The sequence below is a fragment of the Lissotriton helveticus genome, chromosome 11 (genome assembly GCF_964261635.1).
Source record: "Lissotriton helveticus chromosome 11, aLisHel1.1, whole genome shotgun sequence".
NCBI lineage: Eukaryota > Metazoa > Chordata > Amphibia > Caudata > Salamandridae > Lissotriton > Lissotriton helveticus.
Window position 1 is genome coordinate 35,946,499 of NC_136072.1, and position 23,599 is coordinate 35,970,097.

At 44.5% G+C, this 23,599-nt stretch overlaps 1 protein-coding gene across 1 annotated transcript in view; it reads right to left on the bottom strand.

Annotated features, from left to right (window-relative positions):
• Positions 1-23,599, bottom strand: part of LOC144792164 (mucin-4-like) — a 95,180-nt gene that overhangs the window by 31,706 nt on the left and 39,875 nt on the right. Inside the window, exons 6-7 of the mRNA XM_078667057.1 lie at positions 22,715-22,871; positions 18,917-19,108 (exon numbers count right to left, since the gene is read on the bottom strand). Of these exons, the coding sequence (XP_078523183.1) occupies positions 18,917-19,108; positions 22,715-22,871 (349 nt within the window). The remainder of the gene's footprint in view (positions 1-18,916; positions 19,109-22,714; positions 22,872-23,599) is intronic.

Here is a 23,599-nt window from a genome sequence, read left to right on the forward strand (position 1 = left end):
CCTCACAGAGAATTCCTTAGTTATTCACTTGGCAAAAACAAACTTAACTTAAACTGTAACTTTCTATTCCCGCCCACGCATTAGGCTTAGGTCAGGTACACGGGGTAGGCGTATTTAGAAACACCAGTTGAGTACGTTTAGTCAAATGTATATGTGTATGTAAATATATTTTAATCATTTTAAACATCATATGGCTCAGAAACCATATCAATGTTTTTACAGTATTATTTTATACTATTGCTTTTAATGTATGCACTTTACTTAACTATAAGTATTGCAATAATATCGATCCATTTCTCATGTATGAGAAAAGAGACTGATCAATAAACAAAACCTTTTTATTGAACACGCCCGTCTCTTCCTTTTCTCTACATTCTGATGAGACTAAGAATGCACGTACTGACTGAGTAAAATAATTGCCTTGTGCTCACACGACTCTCGAGATTGACTCTTGATTAGGGGAGAGCAAAGTTGTCATGTTCTATGGTTGTCAGAAACTAAATCCCTTCTTGTCTAATCAGGGGAGTTAATTCCTTCCTTGAACATTCGAGAAAGTTTCTAGCGAACTCTGAGCTTAGCTGGCAAACCCAAAAATTAAGTCTAGTATCGACAGTAGTAGACCTAGTTAACGTCTGGCCTAGGCCTTTACTGCTGTAGGTACTATTCCAATGCGCAGAGCCTATTGGGAAAATAGGAACTACACTACTGACGCGTGGTGACAAGACGGAGCAGCCATACTTGCCGAAGCCGAGAGCAGAAGCAGACCCCGCTGGCAGCAGCCCCGCCTTCCTGACGCGCTGAGAGACGCGCTGCTATCTCAAGCCGAGAGACCCAGCACCGGCGCTTTCGGGCAGCCCTCGCAGGCAGCCTGGAATATCGAGAGCAGAGAAAGAGATACCATTCCTCATTCATCCTAAATTCCAGGTACAGAACTGAATAACCCCTCACAGAGAATTCTTTAGTTATTCACTTGGCAAAAACAAACTTAACTTAAACTGTAACTTTCTATTCCCGCCCACGCATTAGACTTAGGTCAGGTACACGGGGTAGGCGTATTTAGAAACACCAGTTGAGCACGTTTAGTCAAATGTATATGTGTATGTAAATATATTTTTATCATTTTAAACATCATATGGCTCAGAAACCATATCAATGTTTTTACAGTATTATTTTATACTATTGCTTTTAATGTATGCACTTTACTTAACTATAAGTATTGCAATAATATCGATCCATTTCTCTTGTATGAGAAAAGAGACTGATCAATAAATAACACCTTTTATTGAACACGCCCGTCTCTTCCTTTTCTCTACATTCTGATGAGACTAAGAATGCACGTACTGACTGAGTAAAATAATTGCCTTGTGCTCACACGACTCTCGAGATTGACTCTTGATTAGGGGAGAGCAAAGTTGTCATGTTCTATGGTTGTCAGAAACTAAATCCCTTCTTGTCTAATCAGTGGAGTTAATTCCTTCCTTGAACATTCGAGAAAGTTTCTAGCGAACTCTGAGCTTAGCTGGCAAACCCAAAAATTAAGTCTAGTATCGACAGTAGTAGACCTAGTTAACGTCTGGCCTAGGCCTTTACTGCTGTAGGTACTATTCCAATGCGCAGAGCCTATTGGGAAAATAGGAACTACACTACATGGCCATAACGCTTGAGATCTAATTAGACAAGCGACATTCCTCCAGCCCCTGATAAGGCATACGACGTTCTCATAACAAATCAAACCTATGACAACCTGGAAAATCCGTGCGGCCATTGTTTTGATTTCACAGAGAACTTTTGCAAAAGAATGTGCTAACGAGCAAGTCGTATGACATCTTTATTGACGTACCTATGTCCATCCTTACGTCAATCTCGGCACCTTTAAGGTATAAATATTGCCGACCTTGCCCTATGCAAACACACGCGTGGTGACAAGACGGAGCAGCCATACTTGCCGAAGCCGAGAGCAGAAGCAGACCCCGCTGGCAGCAGCCCCGCCTTCCTGACGCGCTGAGAGACGGGCTGCTATCTCAAGCCGAGAGACCCAGCACCGGCGTTTCAGGGCAGCCCTCGCAGGCAGCCTGGAATATCGAGAGCAGAGAAAGAGATACCATTCCTCATTCATCCTAAATTCCAGGTACAGAACTGAATAACCCCTCACAGAGAATTCCTTAGTTATTCACTTGGCAAAAACAAACTTAACTTAAACTGTAACTTTCTATTCCCGCCCACGCATTAGGCTTAGGTCAGGTACACGGGGTAGGCGTATTTAGAAACACCAGTTGAGTACGTTTAGTCAAATGTATATGTGTATGTAAATATATTTTAATCATTTTAAACATCATATGGCTCAGAAACCATATCAATGTTTTTACAGTATTATTTTATACTATTGCTTTTAATGTATGCACTTTACTTAACTATAAGTATTGCAATAATATCGATCCATTTCTCATGTATGAGAAAAGAGACTGATCAATAAACAACACCTTTTTATTGAACACGCCCGTCTCTTCCTTTTCTCTACATTCTGATGAGACTAAGAATGCACGTACTGACTGAGTAAAATAATTGCCTTGTGCTCACACGACTCTCGAGATTGACTCTTGATTAGGGGAGAGCAAAGTTGTCATGTTCTATGGTTGTCAGAAACTAAATCCCTTCTTGTCTAATCAGGGGAGTTAATTCCTTCCTTGAACATTCGAGAAAGTTTCTAGCGAACTCTGAGCTTAGCTGGCAAACCCAAAAATTAAGTCTAGTATCGACAGTAGTAGACCTAGTTAACGTCTGGCCTAGGCCTTTACTGCTGTAGGTACTATTCCAATGCGCAGAGCCTATTGGGAAAATAGGAACTACACTACTGACGCGTGGTGACAAGACGGAGCAGCCATACTTGCCGAAGCCGAGAGCAGAAGCAGACCCCGCTGGCAGCAGCCCCGCCTTCCTGACGCGCTGAGAGACGCGCTGCTATCTCAAGCCGAGAGACCCAGCACCGGCGCTTTCGGGCAGCCCTCGCAGGCAGCCTGGAATATCGAGAGCAGAGAAAGAGATACCATTCCTCATTCATCCTAAATTCCAGGTACAGAACTGAATAACCCCTCACAGAGAATTCTTTAGTTATTCACTTGGCAAAAACAAACTTAACTTAAACTGTAACTTTCTATTCCCGCCCACGCATTAGACTTAGGTCAGGTACACGGGGTAGGCGTATTTAGAAACACCAGTTGAGCACGTTTAGTCAAATGTATATGTGTATGTAAATATATTTTTATCATTTTAAACATCATATGGCTCAGAAACCATATCAATGTTTTTACAGTATTATTTTATACTATTGCTTTTAATGTATGCACTTTACTTAACTATAAGTATTGCAATAATATCGATCCATTTCTCTTGTATGAGAAAAGAGACTGATCAATAAATAACACCTTTTATTGAACACGCCCGTCTCTTCCTTTTCTCTACATTCTGATGAGACTAAGAATGCACGTACTGACTGAGTAAAATAATTGCCTTGTGCTCACACGACTCTCGAGATTGACTCTTGATTAGGGGAGAGCAAAGTTGTCATGTTCTATGGTTGTCAGAAACTAAATCCCTTCTTGTCTAATCAGTGGAGTTAATTCCTTCCTTGAACATTCGAGAAAGTTTCTAGCGAACTCTGAGCTTAGCTGGCAAACCCAAAAATTAAGTCTAGTATCGACAGTAGTAGACCTAGTTAACGTCTGGCCTAGGCCTTTACTGCTGTAGGTACTATTCCAATGCGCAGAGCCTATTGGGAAAATAGGAACTACACTACATGGCCATAACGCTTGAGATCTAATTAGACAAGCGACATTCCTCCAGCCCCTGATAAGGCATACGACGTTCTCATAACAAATCAAACCTATGACAACCTGGAAAATCCGTGCGGCCATTGTTTTGATTTCACAGAGAACTTTTGCAAAAGAATGTGCTAACGAGCAAGTCGTATGACATCTTTATTGACGTACCTATGTCCATCCTTACGTCAATCTCGGCACCTTTAAGGTATAAATATTGCCGACCTTGCCCTATGCAAACACACGCGTGGTGACAAGACGGAGCAGCCATACTTGCCGAAGCCGAGAGCAGAAGCAGACCCCGCTGGCAGCAGCCCCGCCTTCCTGACGCGCTGAGAGACGGGCTGCTATCTCAAGCCGAGAGACCCAGCACCGGCGTTTCAGGGCAGCCCTCGCAGGCAGCCTGGAATATCGAGAGCAGAGAAAGAGATACCATTCCTCATTCATCCTAAATTCCAGGTACAGAACTGAATAACCCCTCACAGAGAATTCCTTAGTTATTCACTTGGCAAAAACAAACTTAACTTAAACTGTAACTTTCTATTCCCGCCCACGCATTAGGCTTAGGTCAGGTACACGGGGTAGGCGTATTTAGAAACACCAGTTGAGTACGTTTAGTCAAATGTATATGTGTATGTAAATATATTTTAATCATTTTAAACATCATATGGCTCAGAAACCATATCAATGTTTTTACAGTATTATTTTATACTATTGCTTTTAATGTATGCACTTTACTTAACTATAAGTATTGCAATAATATCGATCCATTTCTCATGTATGAGAAAAGAGACTGATCAATAAACAACACCTTTTTATTGAACACGCCCGTCTCTTCCTTTTCTCTACATTCTGATGAGACTAAGAATGCACGTACTGACTGAGTAAAATAATTGCCTTGTGCTCACACGACTCTCGAGATTGACTCTTGATTAGGGGAGAGCAAAGTTGTCATGTTCTATGGTTGTCAGAAACTAAATCCCTTCTTGTCTAATCAGGGGAGTTAATTCCTTCCTTGAACATTCGAGAAAGTTTCTAGCGAACTCTGAGCTTAGCTGGCAAACCCAAAAATTAAGTCTAGTATCGACAGTAGTAGACCTAGTTAACGTCTGGCCTAGGCCTTTACTGCTGTAGGTACTATTCCAATGCGCAGAGCCTATTGGGAAAATAGGAACTACACTACTGACGCGTGGTGACAAGACGGAGCAGCCATACTTGCCGAAGCCGAGAGCAGAAGCAGACCCCGCTGGCAGCAGCCCCGCCTTCCTGACGCGCTGAGAGACGCGCTGCTATCTCAAGCCGAGAGACCCAGCACCGGCGCTTTCGGGCAGCCCTCGCAGGCAGCCTGGAATATCGAGAGCAGAGAAAGAGATACCATTCCTCATTCATCCTAAATTCCAGGTACAGAACTGAATAACCCCTCACAGAGAATTCTTTAGTTATTCACTTGGCAAAAACAAACTTAACTTAAACTGTAACTTTCTATTCCCGCCCACGCATTAGACTTAGGTCAGGTACACGGGGTAGGCGTATTTAGAAACACCAGTTGAGCACGTTTAGTCAAATGTATATGTGTATGTAAATATATTTTTATCATTTTAAACATCATATGGCTCAGAAACCATATCAATGTTTTTACAGTATTATTTTATACTATTGCTTTTAATGTATGCACTTTACTTAACTATAAGTATTGCAATAATATCGATCCATTTCTCTTGTATGAGAAAAGAGACTGATCAATAAATAACACCTTTTATTGAACACGCCCGTCTCTTCCTTTTCTCTACATTCTGATGAGACTAAGAATGCACGTACTGACTGAGTAAAATAATTGCCTTGTGCTCACACGACTCTCGAGATTGACTCTTGATTAGGGGAGAGCAAAGTTGTCATGTTCTATGGTTGTCAGAAACTAAATCCCTTCTTGTCTAATCAGTGGAGTTAATTCCTTCCTTGAACATTCGAGAAAGTTTCTAGCGAACTCTGAGCTTAGCTGGCAAACCCAAAAATTAAGTCTAGTATCGACAGTAGTAGACCTAGTTAACGTCTGGCCTAGGCCTTTACTGCTGTAGGTACTATTCCAATGCGCAGAGCCTATTGGGAAAATAGGAACTACACTACATGGCCATAACGCTTGAGATCTAATTAGACAAGCGACATTCCTCCAGCCCCTGATAAGGCATACGACGTTCTCATAACAAATCAAACCTATGACAACCTGGAAAATCCGTGCGGCCATTGTTTTGATTTCACAGAGAACTTTTGCAAAAGAATGTGCTAACGAGCAAGTCGTATGACATCTTTATTGACGTATCTATGTCCATCCTTACGTCAATCTCGGCACCTTTAAGGTATAAATATTGCCGACCTTGCCCTATGCAAACACACGCGTGGTGACAAGACGGAGCAGCCATACTTGCCGAAGCCGAGAGCAGAAGCAGACCCCGCTGGCAGCAGCCCCGCCTTCCTGACGCGCTGAGAGACGCGCTGCTATCTCAAGCCGAGAGACCCAGCACCGGCGTTTCTGGGCAGCCCTCGCAGGCAGCCTGGAATATCGAGAGCAGAGAAAGAGATACCATTCCTCATTCATCCTAACTTCCAGGTACAGAACTGAATAACCCCTCACAGAGAATTCCTTAGTTATTCACTTGGCAAAAACAAACTTAACTTAAACTGTAACTTTCTATTCCCGCCCACGCATTAGGCTTAGGTCAGGTACACGGGGTAGGCGTATTTAGAAACACCAGTTGAGTACGTTTAGTCAAATGTATATGTGTATGTAAATATATTTTAATCATTTTAAACATCATATGGCTCAGAAACCATATCAATGTTTTTACAGTATTATTTTATACTATTGCTTTTAATGTATGCACTTTACTTAACTATAAGTATTGCAATAATATCGATCCATTTCTCATGTATGAGAAAAGAGACTGATCAATAAATAACACCTTTTTATTGAACACGCCCGTCTCTTCCTTTTCTCTACATTCTGATGAGACTAAGAATGCACGTACTGACTGAGTAAAATAATTGCCTTGTGCTCACACGACTCTCGAGATTGACTCTTGATTAGGGGAGAGCAAAGTTGTCATGTTCTATGGTTGTCAGAAACTAAATCCCTTCTTGTCTAATCAGGGGAGTTAATTCCTTCCTTGAACATTCGAGAAAGTTTCTAGCGAACTCTGAGCTTAGCTGGCAAACCCAAAAATTAAGTCTAGTATCGACAGTAGTAGACCTAGTTAACGTCTGGCCTAGGCCTTTACTGCTGTAGGTACTATTCCAATGCGCAGAGCCTATTGGGAAAATAGGAACTACACTACAGTTTTAACTAACATGTCTGTTTGTAAAGATCTCAAAATTTCTGTGTGTTTTTGAGTCCAATTGATTCTTTTAAAATCTGGTTTTATTAGATCATAGAGGGGTTTAACCCTCTCTGCATAATTTATATTGTAAGTTCTTCCGAAATTTAGGAAACCTAGAATTGATTGTAAATTTTCAGCATTCTTGGTGCTTGGATTACAGCACATTTCTCCAGGAAATTGTCTGCCAGGCTTTTGCCTTCACTCGATAATTCATATCCTAAAAATAGGACAGTCAGATGGGCAATTCTTGACTTTTTGAAGTTGAATTTGTAACCCTCTGCTGCGAACCCAAGTACTATGGTGTTCACTCTTTTCAAGTGAGTATCCAAGTCATCATCTGTTAGATAGATGTCGTCGACATAAGATAATGCCTCATCATCATATATTTGTAGTAACTCTGTTACTCTCGCTGAGAATAATCCTGGGCTGTTCTTGAACCCTTGGGGCAAACGACAGAAATTTTTCTGCGAGCCATTTATTGAGAAAGCGGTCAAATATCTGCTTTCAGGTGCTATATTTTGACAAAAGAATCCGCTAGAGATGTCTAATGTTGTTTTGTATTTTTTGCGCACTATGCTATTCATTAGTGCTGCACTGTGTGAGTTTTGTACTGCAAACTTTTTGCAGCATGAGTTAAGGTGTCTGTAGTCCAAAACTAGACGATATGAATCATCTGGTTTGGAGACAGGAAACAAAGGATTGTTCATTTGTGAGGTGCATGTTTCAATCACCCCCTGGTATTCAAGTTGATCTAAGATCTCCCTGACCTGTTTTTTAGCTTCTTGCTTAATTGGGTACTGCCTCTGTGCAGTTGGTTGAGATTTTAACTGGATCTTGTGAGGAGGAGAGTCCTCATCCCATCCCACATGGTTTTTATATAATGCAGGAGCTTGGGCTACTGCCCACTTTCTTGCAAGTGTATATTTTTTATGAATTGGAATATGATTTGAGAAGGCAGGCATAATCATTTCTTCGCCATGAGGGCACTCCCTGACAAACTCTGGTGGCCAGTCTTTTTCAGCTAGAAGGATGTCATAGCCCTTGGAGAGATTATCCCAAAATAGACCCCTTATTTTCCTAGTCTTATCTCCCTCTATACGTAAAGTTATTTCATATATTTTATGAGGTTTGCTAACTCTGGTATCTGCAGTTTCCACTTGAATGTATTCATTCGTGTCCACTGTCTCCAGATGATTCATCAGGATCTTGCGAGCTATGCTCACTTCTGCTGCGCTGTCTAACATTGTCTGAGCCCACTCTCCGTTTTTCAGCTGAGTCCTCAGGATCCTCGGCATGTTTGATTATTTTAATGCTGGCTACCTTCCTCTTTGGAAATTGTAACTTTTTACTTTGATGAGCAGGTTCTTTGTCTTTGGACTTGACGTGCTCTTCCCTGTGTTCTGACCGTCCTCTTCTTTCCGATTTCTGCGAGGAAGTCTGAAAAGATCGAGATGGACGTGTATCAATATCTTGATATCTATCAGGTTTCTTCAAATTATCCCTATTTCTAAGGTTGTATTTTTTCTCAGAGGGCTCCCTCTGGGGAGACTTGTGTCCTTGGTCCGGAGATCTTTCTCTGCGCTGAGGAGACCTTCCTCTGGACTGGAATCTTTTTTCTTTGGGAGTGGATTGTTTATTTCCATCCCAGCTCTTTTTTGAAGTGTTTAGATTATTTTTAATAAATACTTTTTCAGAGAGGAGGAGCTTGGCGGGCATCCGAGATGGCCGCGTGAGCACAGCGCTCCCCGGACCTCCGCCGCTCCCGGCTTAATATCCTGCTTTAATCCTGATTTTTTGCGAGGATTCATATAGAGGACGCTGGGCTGATCTACCTGGACTTTTCAGAAACTGATTTGGACATCGGGTGGCTGAATTATGTTCAATTGAACTTTTGGGCTCCGCCCTCGAAGTGCGCCCGGGACTGGGTGAGGTTTGGTGGCCGTCTTGGAGTTGAACAACAACGGCAGAGGGATTGGTCTTGAGGGTCCCCTTCCTAAGTTTCGGTTTCGTTTCTGCCTCAGACTGGGACATTGGTGAGAGGGTCTGGTCAGAGCTGCGGCCGGGACACGCGTAGGCTGTCTGGCTCTTGGCTGACTGTTCCTTGAGTGGGCTGCCTTTATCCTAGTGATACCCTCTTGTATTCCTTTGGTCCCGGGGCCTCCATTCCTGGTGCCCGGTCCGTCGACCCTGGTGACTTTACTCGTGACGCATCTTCAAAATGGCGGGCAGAGGGGACCGAGAGACGCGCAAGACGAAGACACCTCTGCGCGGGGGTCCGGTTCAATCTAATGTTATGGATCGTTATACCCACTCTAAGGGGTCCCCCGGAGCTGCCCTGCCCGGTCCAATTGCGTCTGACCAAGTAGTGGATGCGTCGACGGAGCCCTCTTTGCAGGACATCATGGGCGCCATTTCCGGCATGAGGGAATCCATAGGCCAACAGTACGAAACCTTGGCCCACAAACTTGACACTGTGGCAATTGAGGTGAATTTGATTCGGGCCGATCTCTCCAAGACGAACGAAAAGGTGAAGTCGTTGGATATCAAATCATCCAGCCTCACGACGGACGTCTCTGATATTCAGACGGAGATTGGCAATCTCCGTAGGGTGAACGATTTCATGACCCGGCGCTTGGAGGATTTTGAGAACAGGGCACGTCGCTGTAATGTTCGCGTGGTTGGTGTGCCGGAGAATCCAGAACCCCACTCGGTTGATCTCCTGGTTGAAGACCTCATCCAGAACCACCTTTCTCCGTCTGGCCTTAGTAAATTTTTCACTGTGGAGCGCGCACATCGTGTTCCGGGGGGCCAGGGCAAGCCAGGCGCCCCGCCGAGACCTATTGTCGCAAAGCTTTTCCACTATAGGGATCGGGACGCTATCCTGCAGGCCTCGCGGGTGAAGGGCCTGGTGGCCTTTGAGAATGCCACGGTGAACTTTTATCCGGACTTTTCCCAACAGGTCCAGAAGCAGCGTATGGGATTTCGTGGTGCCAAGAAGCGTCTCAGGAACATGGGGATGCGTTACGCAATGCTCTTTCCGACCAGGCTGCGGGTGGGGTATAATGATCGAACTTTCTTCTTTGATCGGCCAGATGCTGTGAATGACTGACTGGACTCCCTGCCTAATCGCCCTCCTGAGACTGAGTCCGAAGCCCTCCCGGGCGGTGCTGAAGGTGGTGTAGAGAGCTGAACGTTTCGTCTTTGACTGATGTCTTGTTTTGTATAACTTTTCCAGGGATGTAAGCCTATGTTCCTCTACCTCATGTGTGTTTTGATGTATGTTCTGTTTCTCGTCATTGGTTTGATCGGGGGGCGGGTGGGACGGAGCCTTTCCTCCTCCGGGGTCTTTGTGTAGAATAGGGGTTCTTGGGCGACAGGCACACTGCAGGTTGGGGTGGCTTTTTAGCTTTTTGCAGGGGTGCAGGGTGGGGGGCGTTCTCTTGTTACTTGGGGGTGGGGTGGTTGGGAAGTTTGTTGTTTGTGTGTTCTGTGTTCAAGGCGACTTTATTCTGTATTTGAACTGCTTTTTGTGGTCATGCTCATTAGTGGGGGGTTTGGGCTTTGTCGGGTGGGATGGGGGGTAGCGGGTTGAGATTTGTTTCGTGGAACGTTAACGGTCTGGGAGATCGTATCAAACGAAGTGTGGTGTTGAAATGTATACGACGTTTATCTCCTGACATTGTTTTCCTGCAAGAGACTCATTTGATAGGCAATGTTTGTCATGCAATGAATAGATGGGGCTATCGCCTCGTAGCACATTCGGGGTTTACCTCGGGTTCCAGGGGTGTGGGTAACCTTATTCGGGCTTCCCTCCCCCTGGCTATTGATGATGTTATTCAGGATGACCGGGGGCGGTTTACTGTCCTTGTGGGTCGATATGAAGGCCGTGTCCTCTCCTTACTATCTGTTAATGTGCCCCCCGGCTTGCAGACTTCTACCTTTTCAGATTTGGGCCGTGTCTTGTTGGACCTTCCTGATAGTACTCTCTTTCTGGCTGGTGATTTTAATTCGGTAGTCTCCGGCCTCCACGATCGCCACCCCCCTAGGGATACCCCGGTGGCTCAGCAGTGGTTGGGTGGATTTTTGGATACCTTTGGCCTGGTGGATTGCTGGAGGCTTTTGCATCCTACGCAGCTTCAGTACACCTTTCACTCTGGGGCCCACGGGAGTCTGTCTCGGCTGGATTATTTCCTGATGCCTGCGGCTCAGTCCCCAGCGGTGCGTGAGATTGTGCACCTGCCCAGGGGTATCTCTGACCACTCTCCGCTCTGGCTTCGTTTCGAGGTTGGGGTGGAGGCAGTGGGCCGGGTGTCCCCCATTAATCCGTGGTATCTTACCTCCCCCGAGACCCGCACCCTATTGCTTAAGTCCCTGGACTCGTATTTTCTGGATAACGAGGGGTCGGTTTCCTCTGCTGTGTCCTTATGGGAGGCCTTTAAGACCGTGATTCGTGGGCAGGCCCTCTCCCTTATTGTTGAGGCTAAGAGAGCGAGGAATAGAGAGGTGGTTGATCTTGAGGGGGAGATTTCTGCATTGGAGGAGGGTTTGGAATCTGGTGTCACGCCTGAGAAGCTCCATGTCCTGGGTCTGAAACAATTTGCTTATAAGTCCATGGTCACAGATGCCGCCAAAGTGATGTTTCGGGAGCAACAGGGACGTTTGTATGATGTGGGTGACAAAGCGGGTAAATTGCTGGCATGGCTGGATAAGAAGGAGAGAGCTAATCGTGTGGTACCCGTGATTCAGTCTGCGTGTGGTGTGAGTGTAACGGACCCGATTGGAATAGTTGACCGCTTTGCCGAGTACTTCCGTGTGGTGTATACCCCTGTGTCTGTGAGGGATGTGGTTGACTCTCGTCTTCTGTTGCGTGATATAGCTCTGCCCATTTTTTCCGATTTAGACCGTGTGGCGTTGGACTCCCCCTTTACGGTTGATGAGATAGCTACTGCCATCCGTTCCCTCCGTTCGGGCAAAGCCTTGGGCCCGAACGGGTTGCCGATCGAATTGTACAAGTTGCGTCCCGATAGGGTGGCTCCGTATCTTCGCGCCATGTTTCTGGAGTCCCGGGAACGGGGTATTCTCCCTTATGATCAGAGACTGGCCACAATAGTTGTCATCCCCAAGGAGGGTAAACCGCGTGATCTTTGTTCCTCCTATAGGCCCATATCCCTGCTAAATGTTGAACCCAAGGTTCTGGCGAAACTCCTGGCATCCCGTCTCTTGACGGTCATTAGTGACTTGGTCCATCCGGATCAATCTGGATTTATCCCGCATCGCAACACGGCTCTGAACCTACGTCGTCTTCATGGCGCGGTCGCGAGGGCCGGGCTTCTGACGGAGCCGGCCATTTTGGCATCGTTGGATGCGTCCATGGCCTTCGACACGGTGGAGTGGCCTTATATTTGGGCGGCTCTTGAGAAATTTGGTTTTGGGCCTGAGTTTATTGGTTGGGTCCAGTTACTGTACGCGGAACCTCTGGCGCAGGTAGTGGTGAATGGTAGGGTCTCGGCCCCTTTCGCCCTTGGTAGGGGTACCCGTCAGGGATGCCCCTTGTCTCCGTTACTGTTTGCTCTCGCCTTGGAACCATTGGCTGCTTGGCTTCGGTGGGAACCTTCCATTAAGGGGATTCGCTGGTCTCCGGACTTTGAGGACCGCGTTTCGCTTTACGCGGACGATATCCTTTTATATCTCACCTCCCCGCGTAAATCTTTGTCTGTTCTGTTTGACGTTCTTGTTTCCTTTGGAGCCAACTCGGGCCTTGTTATTAACTGGACCAAGTCCTGTGTGTATGTTCTCTCGGGTGTTTTGCCCCCCTTGCCGAGCAGGCTCCCTATTCAGGTGGTCCAGTCGGGTTTTAAGTATTTAGGGATCTTTATTACGCTGGACCCGTCGCTCCGCTTTGAGCGTAATCTCCTACCACCGTTGCTTAGACTGCGCTTGGATGTGGCCCGTTGGCGTAAGCTTCCTTTGTCTCCTCTGGGCAGGGCGGCCCTGTTTAAAATGATGTCCTTGCCGCGATTCCTTTACGCGCTCCAAAACTCCTATGACGCTATTCCTAAGACCTATTTCCAAGAGATTGAGAGTCTTCAACGGCAATTGATATGGGATGGGCGTCCGCGTATTGCACTCGCAAAGCTCACCATCCCTTGGTATGACGGGGGCATGGCGCTCCCCGATATCAAGCGATATTACTGGGCTTCCCAGTTGTCTGCCATTAATCATGTTATGTTTTCCCCGGGTCGTAATCCTGCATTTGAGATGGATAGACTCCAGCTTCCGGGTGGGGACTTTACTAGAGCGCTTTATTCTCGATCGGCCGGGCGCCATCTTGTGGGCCCATCCAAAATCGCAGTAACCGTATGGCGAGCTGCGAATGTGAGTTTGGGGTGGGAGGATCGACTGACGTTGGCGACGCCGCTTTATGCCTCAGAACGTTTGGGCGGACTCTGGTCTGCCAAGGGTTTTGACCACTGGGATGTGATTGGGATTTGTAAGGTGGGGGATGTGTGCTCGAACGGTTGTGTGAAGTCGTTCCAAGCCCTCCAGGCGGAATATGGTTTGAGTGGTAGGGAATTTTTTCGCTACCTGCAGGTCAGGCACGCCCTCGCCTCAGTCTTGGTTCCTGATGAGGCCCTGCCTGAATCTTCCCCCCTCGAGGACCGTGTCCTTGATGGGCATCTTCCCGATAGCACTATTTCTCTGATTTACAAGAAATTGATCAATAATCGGGCGGACTTACTGGTCCGACTTCGGGAGGCTTGGGTTGGCGATGGGTTGGAGCTGGACGACGAGGATTGGCAGTCGGCACTCTCCTCTCCCAAGGAGGTGGCCATTCCTGCCCGTCTTCGTTTGGTTCAACTTAAGATTCTTCATCGAGTTTATGTCACGGGTCCGCGTCTGGTGACGATGGGCTTTTCTTTGGATGGGCTATGTAAGCGTGGTTGTGGTTTGAGTGCGACCTTTTTACATATCCTCTGGGAGTGCCCGGTTGTAGCGGCTTACTGGACTGCTGTGCTTGAGGTGATGACTGCTGTGACGGGTGTGGCCCTGCGGCCGGAGCCTCGGCGATGTCTGTTGAATGTGTGGGAGCCCACTGACTACTCTGTGGCCCAGACCAGATGGGCTACCCTGGGTTACATGATTGCGAAGCGGGATGTTGCGCAACTCTGGGGCGCGTCCAGGCCCCCTGAGGTCTCGAAGTGGGAGGATAACATGGACTGGTCCATGTTTCGCGAGAAGACGGTTTATGTGGCCAGGGGCAGACCCAGGGCGTGGACGAAGGTTTGGGGCCAGTGGAATGATTATCGTGGGGGTATTTGCACCCCTCCCTTTGTAGGCACTGCTGAGATTGTCCTATCTCCCTAGACGAGAGTTCCCGGAACCTTTCCATACTGTTTTTCTTTTATATTTCCGTTTCTCCCCGCTGCTCCCCTCCCCCCCTCCAGACCTGATTGGAGCCTCTGGGCTCTGGGTGTGTTCTCCTGATCGTGGACCGTCCCCTCCGTTCTTTGGGCTGACCTTCATTATCGTGCATTCGCCTTTTAGTGTTTGTTTTTCTTTTTGTAAAATAAAAATTCAAATTGCTCTGTGATATATTTAGAGTAATGCTTTGTGCTCGAGCTGTGCCTGACCACGGGTGTACATTTTTATTTCATGCATTGTGCCTTGTCATTAGCGTCTAGCCCGTGAGGTTGTAGGCCCATTCTTGTACTTTTCTATGCTTACTCCAATAAAGGTTTTTGAACAAAAAAAAAATAAAAAAATAAATAAATAAATAAATACTTTTTTCAGGATTTTCAATTAGTTGGGGTTTCACTGGTTTCCCACCCAAACTATCTCTTCCTAGTTCTTCATAGGATTTTTCTATGATTCTGGCAAGTTCAAATGGTTTTCACTAGAGAAGGGTTGAGTGACAGGGAAGAACTGCACAAGGGACTAACAGGTACACACACACGTGTTTTTAGGAATGCATAGGTAAAGACAACGTGACAGTAGACACTGAAATCAGTAGTAGGAGTAAAACACACCCACTACTAAGATTATTCCAATTAACAGAAGTAAAGGGAGATTTCACCTTGTTATAAGGACAGGCACATTGTTTTGAGAAGTTCAAATGGTTGGTCTGCTATATCTGTTTCCTTCAATCTTTGGCGGATTGCCACATTTGCTGCTTCCCCCTTTATGTTTGCTAGTAATATTGCTGAGACCTGCTTAAAGTCTTTCAGTAATTTCATACCCAGAGTTAAAGCAGGTTCTGGACCGTATTCATTTTGAATCTGTTTTAGCACTTCTGGTATTACCGACATGGATGGTACACCATGTGTTTTTGTGTAAATGGAAGCAAAGACTGTACCCCAAGTGTCACAGTCCTCCACATGTGGTGCGATCCCCATTGGAAGGCAGATAGTCAGAATTCTGTGTTTCTCAACAGGGGTGGTATCTGGAAATACCGCCTCTGTTTGAGTGATTTTCTGTGCTAACCAGAATGGAATTTGTTCCCGTTTAATGGGTACTTTACCTAGACAGGACTGTATGTTCTGTGGTGTGATTGTATTTCTGTTCCCCTGATGAGGGGTCAGCTGTGGAATTTTAACAGTCGGTTGGACTGTTGAAGTCCGCATTACATATTGGACTAATTGTCTGTGTATTTTAATCAGTTGTTCTAACTGTGCTAAAAGTTCTGGTTTCAACATTTTTTCAATGTCTGGATGTGGTGTGTAGCCGGCTAGAACCGGCCACGTTGCTCCTGGTCTACCTAGTGGACCGAGCCTGGTGATGTGATTATTATGTTTTAGGGCGCCTTTAAACCAGAGCAGGTGCTCTTGGTATTTGAGTGGTGTTTCCACCTCCTCGAAAGGGGTGTACTCATCCGGTGGTTCCTCTATTTTGTAATAGTGGAACTCCTTTGTTACAGCATTTGCTGCTGGAAAGTTTATCCATGAATAGAATACCTCTGTCTGCCGATATTCATGTGCCTCAATTACGAATATGACTGTACCACCTCTTGATGTCAGTCCGTTTTCTATAAGTTTTAAAGTTATAGTTTTTCTTATACTGACCGTGATGAGTATTGCATCAGGGTCTTGCTGTAGGAGACTTGTGTCTTCCGCTAGGAGTTGAGCTGCTAATCTAGCTGTCTCCCTATCTCCTTCACCGTCTGACATATTACTGACAGGAAGGTTTTTTGTTGCAGATCAGGTTTCCACGGAAACAAAGATTAGATGCACAATATTTTGGAACACTGTATCCTTCAACGTTGAATAAACCAAAAACTATACATAGGAGTCTCCTCCTACTAAGTTTGGCGGATTTAACCTTTCACCCACTCCAGACGTCTTTGGAGTTTTATGGGAAAAAAGGGGTCTGTGTGAAAAAGCACGACTGAGTTACTCTAAAGTCTTGCGTTAGATTTATCGCCTATCCAAACCGTTCGGCGCCATGTAGTGTAGTTCCTATTTCCCCAATAGGCTCTGCGCATTGGAATAATATCTTCAATAGTATAGACGTAGGACTGTGGTTAACTAGGTCTTCTACTGACGATATTAGACTTAAAGTTATGTGTGCCAGCTAGCTCAGAGTTCACTAGAAACTTTCTCGAATAGGCAAGGAGGAGTTTAACCTCCCCGGATAGACAAGAAGGGATTTAGATTCTGACAACCATAGAACATGACAACTTTGCTCCCCCCTAATGAAGAGTATATCTCTAGAGTCGTGTGAAAACAAAAGACAACTATTTTACTCAGTCAGTACGTGCATTCTTAGTTTCACCAGTTTGTAGAGAAATAAGAGATGGGCGTGTTTCAATAAAAAGATGTTATTTATTGATCAGTCTCTTTTCTCATACAAGAGAAATGAATCGCTATTATTGCAATACTTATAGTTAAGTAAAGTGCATACAGTTAAAACAGGATTATAAAATAATACTGTAAAAGCATTGATATGGTTTCTTAGCCATATGATACTTAAAATGGATAAAAGATATACATACATATATACATTGACTAATCGTTCTCAACTGGTGCTTCTAACTACACCTACCCCGGTGTACCTGACCTGAGCCTAATACGTGGGAGGGAGTAAGTAAGTAAGTAGCAGTTTAAGTTAAATTTCTTTTGCCAAGGATCTGACTCAAGAATTCTCTGTAAGGGGTTAGTCAGTTCAGTACCTGGGATTTAGAAGGCTGGAGGGTTGGTATCTCTGTCTCAGGACTCGATATCCCAGTTATCCGCGAGGGCGGCTGGAAACGCCGGAGGCTGGATTTCTCGGCAGGAGAAAAGGCAGCGTCTCTCTCAGCGCGTCAAAGAGGGAGGGGCAGCGTCCGTGGGCTTTCTGCATCAGCTGGGCTCTCCGGCAAGTAGCGCTGCTCCAAGCTCGTCACCATTGTGTGTTTGCTTAGGGCAGCGTCGGTATAGTTATACCTGAAAGGTGCCGAGTTTGACGTAAGGATGGACATAAGACGTCAGTAGGAATGTCATAAGGACTGGTCGTTCTTACATTCTTTTCAGGAGTTCTCGAGCGAAATCAAAACAATAGCTGCGGGGGATTTCCCAGGTCTGCTGGAGGTTTGGTTTGTTTTGAGAACTCGGTGTGCTCTCTAGGGGGCTGGAGGGATAGTGCTTGCTTAATGTGACAGCATGCGCTATGACTTAATCTGAAAACGGGTTTCTGTGCCGTTGTATGGACACTAGTGAATTAATAACCTGACAAGGGTCAGAAATAGGAGTATCAATATAGGTACCTAGATAAACACACTACAATACGAAGGGACAAGCTGAAAGTATTGCAGACTCCACAAATTTAATCTGGTATTTATGCAGGAAAACAAATGGAATCAATTTTAATGATTTTATCAAACACATTATTTTCTTTTTTTAATCAGTTGTGTTGGAACACCCTATATGTGGATAAATATCAATTGGATGATTAAATGATGTATTTCCCTGTAAATATTTAAAATGGATGTAATAATGATGAAACGTTGATTTTAATATGTTTATGTATGTCTTTTATGACTAAAAGTCGAAATAAAGACTTATTTGATTTGAATGAGAGAGAAAAGCACACTGAAAGGATCAACTACAACAAACAGATAACACAGGCCTAAAAGAAAGAGAGTGATATGGTATATAGTGAAGTGTAAAGACCTTCCCTGTGTTAAAGGCATTGTGTTACCAATATAAATGCATTTAGCTCTGCATGACAAAACTGACCAGCAGATTGACACCTCATAGTTATTGCTTAGTGAAGTAGAGCCTGCGCTAATGTTGCCTAGTACTGCTACCCCTTTAAAATAACCCAAACCGGGAAAGAACCTCATCAGACCAGTGAATGCAGTACTAGAGGTGGTGGGAAGTATGGCTGTGACATAAGACTATTTTCTGTGTGTTTTAACTTTCCATCTTTTTTGTGTTATGGACTGAGAAGTCTAACTTGTTATTTCTAACTTTACTTCACATATACTGGCCATAGCCTATTATGCATGATACATGATTTATGATATAGGATGGTTCCCAAAAATTCTTCCTGCATGTGTGACTTTTCCTAGTTGCTCTGAAAGAGGAGCAGCTCAAGTGAGGCCCAGGAAGGTCATCTGAGGCTCACCCACAATATTTGTGAGCAAAACAACAGTCCTTTCCCACATGGCGGCTCCAACTAAAGAATGTTCAAGAAAGAGGGTGATGCCAAGACTAACACATCATTAACTATTAGCGCCTCAAAGATAGCACTCACCTATCATCATAGCATTCATAGACTTCGCTCTTCTTCTTCTTGCGGCGCCAGTAGACTATTAGGACAATGGCGATTATGAGCAGCAAAAGGAATACAAGAGCCCCAAAGAGGATGCCAAAGAAGGCGTTGAGGTTCATGGCGATGGTGTCACAGGTTGGACCAGAAGTGGTATAAATTGAGAAAGGAACACACCTGCACAGGAAAAGGAGACAAGAAAGCTCAACTTTTCATTAAATACAAGTTTACATCCTTTTAGGTTTTTTTAATAACAACAAATTTTATTAATTTTTCAAGGTACCAAATGGGCGAAGCCCGATGAGCATCAAACACGCAATAATCAAATCGTACAAATCCGAGGCACCATACATCATCCCTCTGAAAGGTCTGCCGAACATCAGACCCAGGCTCCACTCCCCCACCCTCGCCCATACATCACACACCCTATATCCCGCAGCACATGAAAAACCAGCACATATGCCCTCCCTCCCCTGCACACCTCGATTTCCTTAAACCGGTGAATTGCTCACAACCAATCTATCTAAGGGATCCCTGGATGGCGTGGGCCCCAATAGTGACAAGTCAATACATCTGTACTTTTAGATTTTTAACTAAGCTTTTTATTAATTAACCACAAATCCCCTGAGGAAAAAACATATTTCCATTTTGGAAAATTGCTAAAAACAAATGAGGGAACAGAGAGGTGCCACTTATCCAGAGAGTTGCTGATCTGGAAAGCACAAGCATAGCAAGCATTGTCTGTTTACAGATATAAAGCACATTTTTGGATATAGTAAATCTTACGCAATTTGAATATATATTGTCAGCATAGACAAGCCATCCTGAGCATGCCGATTAAAGAGGCATGTGTCATTTTAATAGGTCACTTAGACTGTCAAAGGGAGTGTTTAGGCAGTAGAGCATCCCTTAACTGCTGAAACAAAGAATGGCCAACAGAATTATGTATGTGAATTGTGGCTTCTCAGAATAGCAGAGTTGATAATGGCTATGTATTACAACACAGTGTGAGATAGATAGAGCAGTGGGAGCTGAAATAGAGTATTAAAGTTACATGTGACAACCTCAGATACTGAATGCAAGTTCTGCCCCATATTTCTAAATAGTTCTAGAGTTTTTACTGATAGTTCTACAGAGTTGCTGCAAAATCAATTTAAATACAAAAAACGCAAAAAAAAATGAATGAGTGCTCCATGGATTCATGAGTTGTCTGTTGCCATAAGCAGTTTGTGAAAAATCACGGGCTGCTATTCAACCAGCCTGAGATGTCTGCTAAACAATTATTGAAAGAGTTCACCAATTAATTCTGAGAATCAATGATCCAAAATTAAAATCAACTAAGTATCATCTGCAATTGAAACCCTGGGATCTAATAAGTGCAGCGTGTGGATGAAAGTGCACATTGAACAGGGTTGGGTTAAGGGCCAAACCCGGGGTTACCCAGTGTTCAACTGATTTAAATGAAGAGCAGAAAGGGTGCATTTGAATGCCTTCTGACCTCTCCTCTAAATAAGAACAAATCCGATCAAGGGCTCGGCCTCTCAATCCCACCTCAATAACCAGGGGGCATATTACCAACAACTAGCGATAATTATCGCTATGTTGGTTTAGCAGCGATATTTTTATCGCCGAGCTGCGGCGATTTTTATCGCTTAGGAACCTTGCTAATATCAAGGTTTATCTCCTAAGAGATAAAAATCGGCAGCAATGCATGAATATCGCTGAAAAGTCAGCGATATTCATGCATTACCGATCTAATGCTCTTAGCCATGTTATCCACCTCCCATTGGATAACATGGCTAAGAACTGCTCAGGGGCAGGTGTGAGCTTTTGGAGATATTCGCGCTTAGCGCGAATATCTCCAAAAGTTGGTAATAGGAGATAGCGATGTTAGCGACTGTTTCCAGTCGCTAACATCATGGCACGCTCACTTTGCATGTCATTAGTGATAAATATCACTGACATGCAAAGCGGGGCCCAAGATGGTCGCTATCTCCTACTAGCTGTCGCTAAATGGTGTTAGCGACGGCTAGGTAATAGGGAGTTAATTTTATCTCCGCTTTCTTGGCTTTTAAAGCCAAAAAAGCGGAGATAAACCCCCTTGATAATATGCCCCCTGGTTATCAAGATCTTGTGGTTTACTGTGTCAAAAGTGTCTGATAAATTAAGTAACACTAGAGCCACTGGTTGACCTCTGTCCAACACCATTCACAAATCTTCCAAAGCTGACCCTGGAGACAACTCCATTTCATGAGCAGGCCGGAAGCCTGCTTGGGTTTCATCCAAAAATAAATGCATTTTGCGTTGTTCTGCAAGCTTTCTGTTGACACCTCCTTCCAGAATCATAACAGGTAAAGGCACCTTAGTACAAGAGTGTGTGTGAGTGCCTAGCATAAGTTTCCAGAGCAACATACTGTGCTTAGACTGTCTTTTAAACTTTTCCTACTTCGTATGTGTGCACATACAAAGTAGTAAAAGTTAAAAATGTGTCTAAACACAGTATTATGTACTGGAAACCTATGCTAGACACACACACACACACACACACACACACAATCTATTGTACTATGGTGCAAGTGTGTGTGTGTGTGTGGCACTGTTATCTTGATTGTGCACCAGTGCTGTGGAAATAGAGAACAATACCATATCTCTGCAGATATAGCACTTTCCTGCTCTCTCCCTCTCAAGCAATGCAGCAAGTCTGGGGGCTGCATTTCACTGCGAGACAGTTTAGTAAATATACCCCTTAGAGTCTGATGAGACAGAAAGTTCCAAAACCCTTCTCTCCATTCCCCTCCTCATTTTACATGTAGAGGAAGGATACAGCCACTGCTGGCACAGCAATGGAAAGACAGAACTGGTAGAGATGATGCTGCCAGAAACTGCATCTTACTAGGGGTGATAAGATCAAAAGCTGCAAGTTGGCCTGGCAGACCAATTTCTTGATCATAAGATCATGCCATTTTCTGAAGTTGCACTTGATGCTATAGAAGGCTCCTTGCCCAGGCAACTGTGTCTGAACTTTAGATATGGGGTGCTCCCACTAGCACAGTTTACCTCTAGATGGGGAAATTCCAATAGCGCTTCCAAATTATGCCCAGCATGAAGAGACAATTCTGAGACTATCTCTCACTTTTAACTCATTTGTGCAGCTTATCCAGCACCACGCAAGAAATGGATTATCCCACTGTGGACTTAGGATCTCAGAGGTAGCTCTCAGGATCTGTAAGTCTTATGCAAGAAAAGTGATGGTGGTTGGTTTAGCCAAGTATTTACAGGCAGCCTGAATAATTTGCAAGTGATTTAAAGGTATAAATGCGAACTCGCTTGAGCTCCTGGATGTAGGATTATGAAACTGTGGGATTTGTCATCCCCCTTTAGCATAATTCTCTTTGGGCCAGATGTAAAAAGCCAAATTGCGATCGCAAACACTGAAATCCTTTGTTTTGTCTTTTGGAAGTGGATGTTGTTTTTAGATAGCCCTTAGCATCTAATGTTATTTAATTGCTTTTACAAAGATTGAAAATTTACCATGTTGATATTGTTAGTGTGAGTAATCTGTTAGAGTTGATTGTTTTTAATGAGAGGAATGTGTATTTTAACTATGGCATATGTATTTATCTGCATTTGAGCTAGTTGCTATGTTTTATAGAATGTTTTAAGGATTTGTAATCTGATATAAACATGCTACTACTACTACATCTAACCAGTCATCCAAGTTACGGTGGTCAGTCAAGAGAAGGATCTTGCTGAGGGCATCAGATGAAAGATGCAGTAACATACCTGCAGAGAGGACCTTCAAAGGTCAGGGTGCAGCTCCCACCGTTCTTGCAATAATTGATGCACTGGGACTCGCACATAAATGTGTTGTTGTTCAGTTTATAAGCATCTCGTTGAAAGTCACCGCAAGAAAAGTATGGCACCAGGTCATCCAGACTCGCTGCAGATGAAGGAGAAGGAGTGAGTGGCATCAGGTTCACTTGAGAATGATAATATAATAACTTTAACAAGTCTTTCATCAGAATTAAAGCATTTAGATTTTTGTTCATTTACTTCACCATTTTGAGCCATCTGGGGGCTTAGGGGATTATTTAATTCTTAGTGGTAAAGTTACTCTATCTTATTGCCAAATTGATGGTCCGACTGCTGAATTCAGATGCGGACAGACCATAGGGACCCTGCGGTAGTTAGACCCTCTGATGGCCCGACGGAGAAAGGGTTGCTGGATGGGCGAAATTTGCGAATTTGCGCGAAAGCAAATTCGCGACCCGCGAAATCCGCGAATTTGCTAATTCTTTTTTTTTCCGTGTTTGCGGGGCTTTTTGTGTGTTTGCGGGGCTTTTTGCATGTTCGCGGGATTGTTTCAGCGCGGCTACCGCGAGGTTACCCATGCGGTCGTACATGGGTTAGTTGCATGCTCGCGTTGTGCAATTGCGTGTTTGCGTCCGTTTTTGCGTGCTCGCGGACAAAAAGTCTCACGACTAAGCAAAAAAATCCGCAAGCTTGCGAATTGCGATTTTTTTGACAAATTCGTGTGATTCGCGGAACGCAAATTTGTCAAAAATTCGCAAATTCCGCGAGCGGAATGGATTTTACGCCCATGCTTAGCTGGAGGTTGACCTCATTGCCTGCCCACCTAATTTAGATAGAAGGACCTAGAGGCCAGTT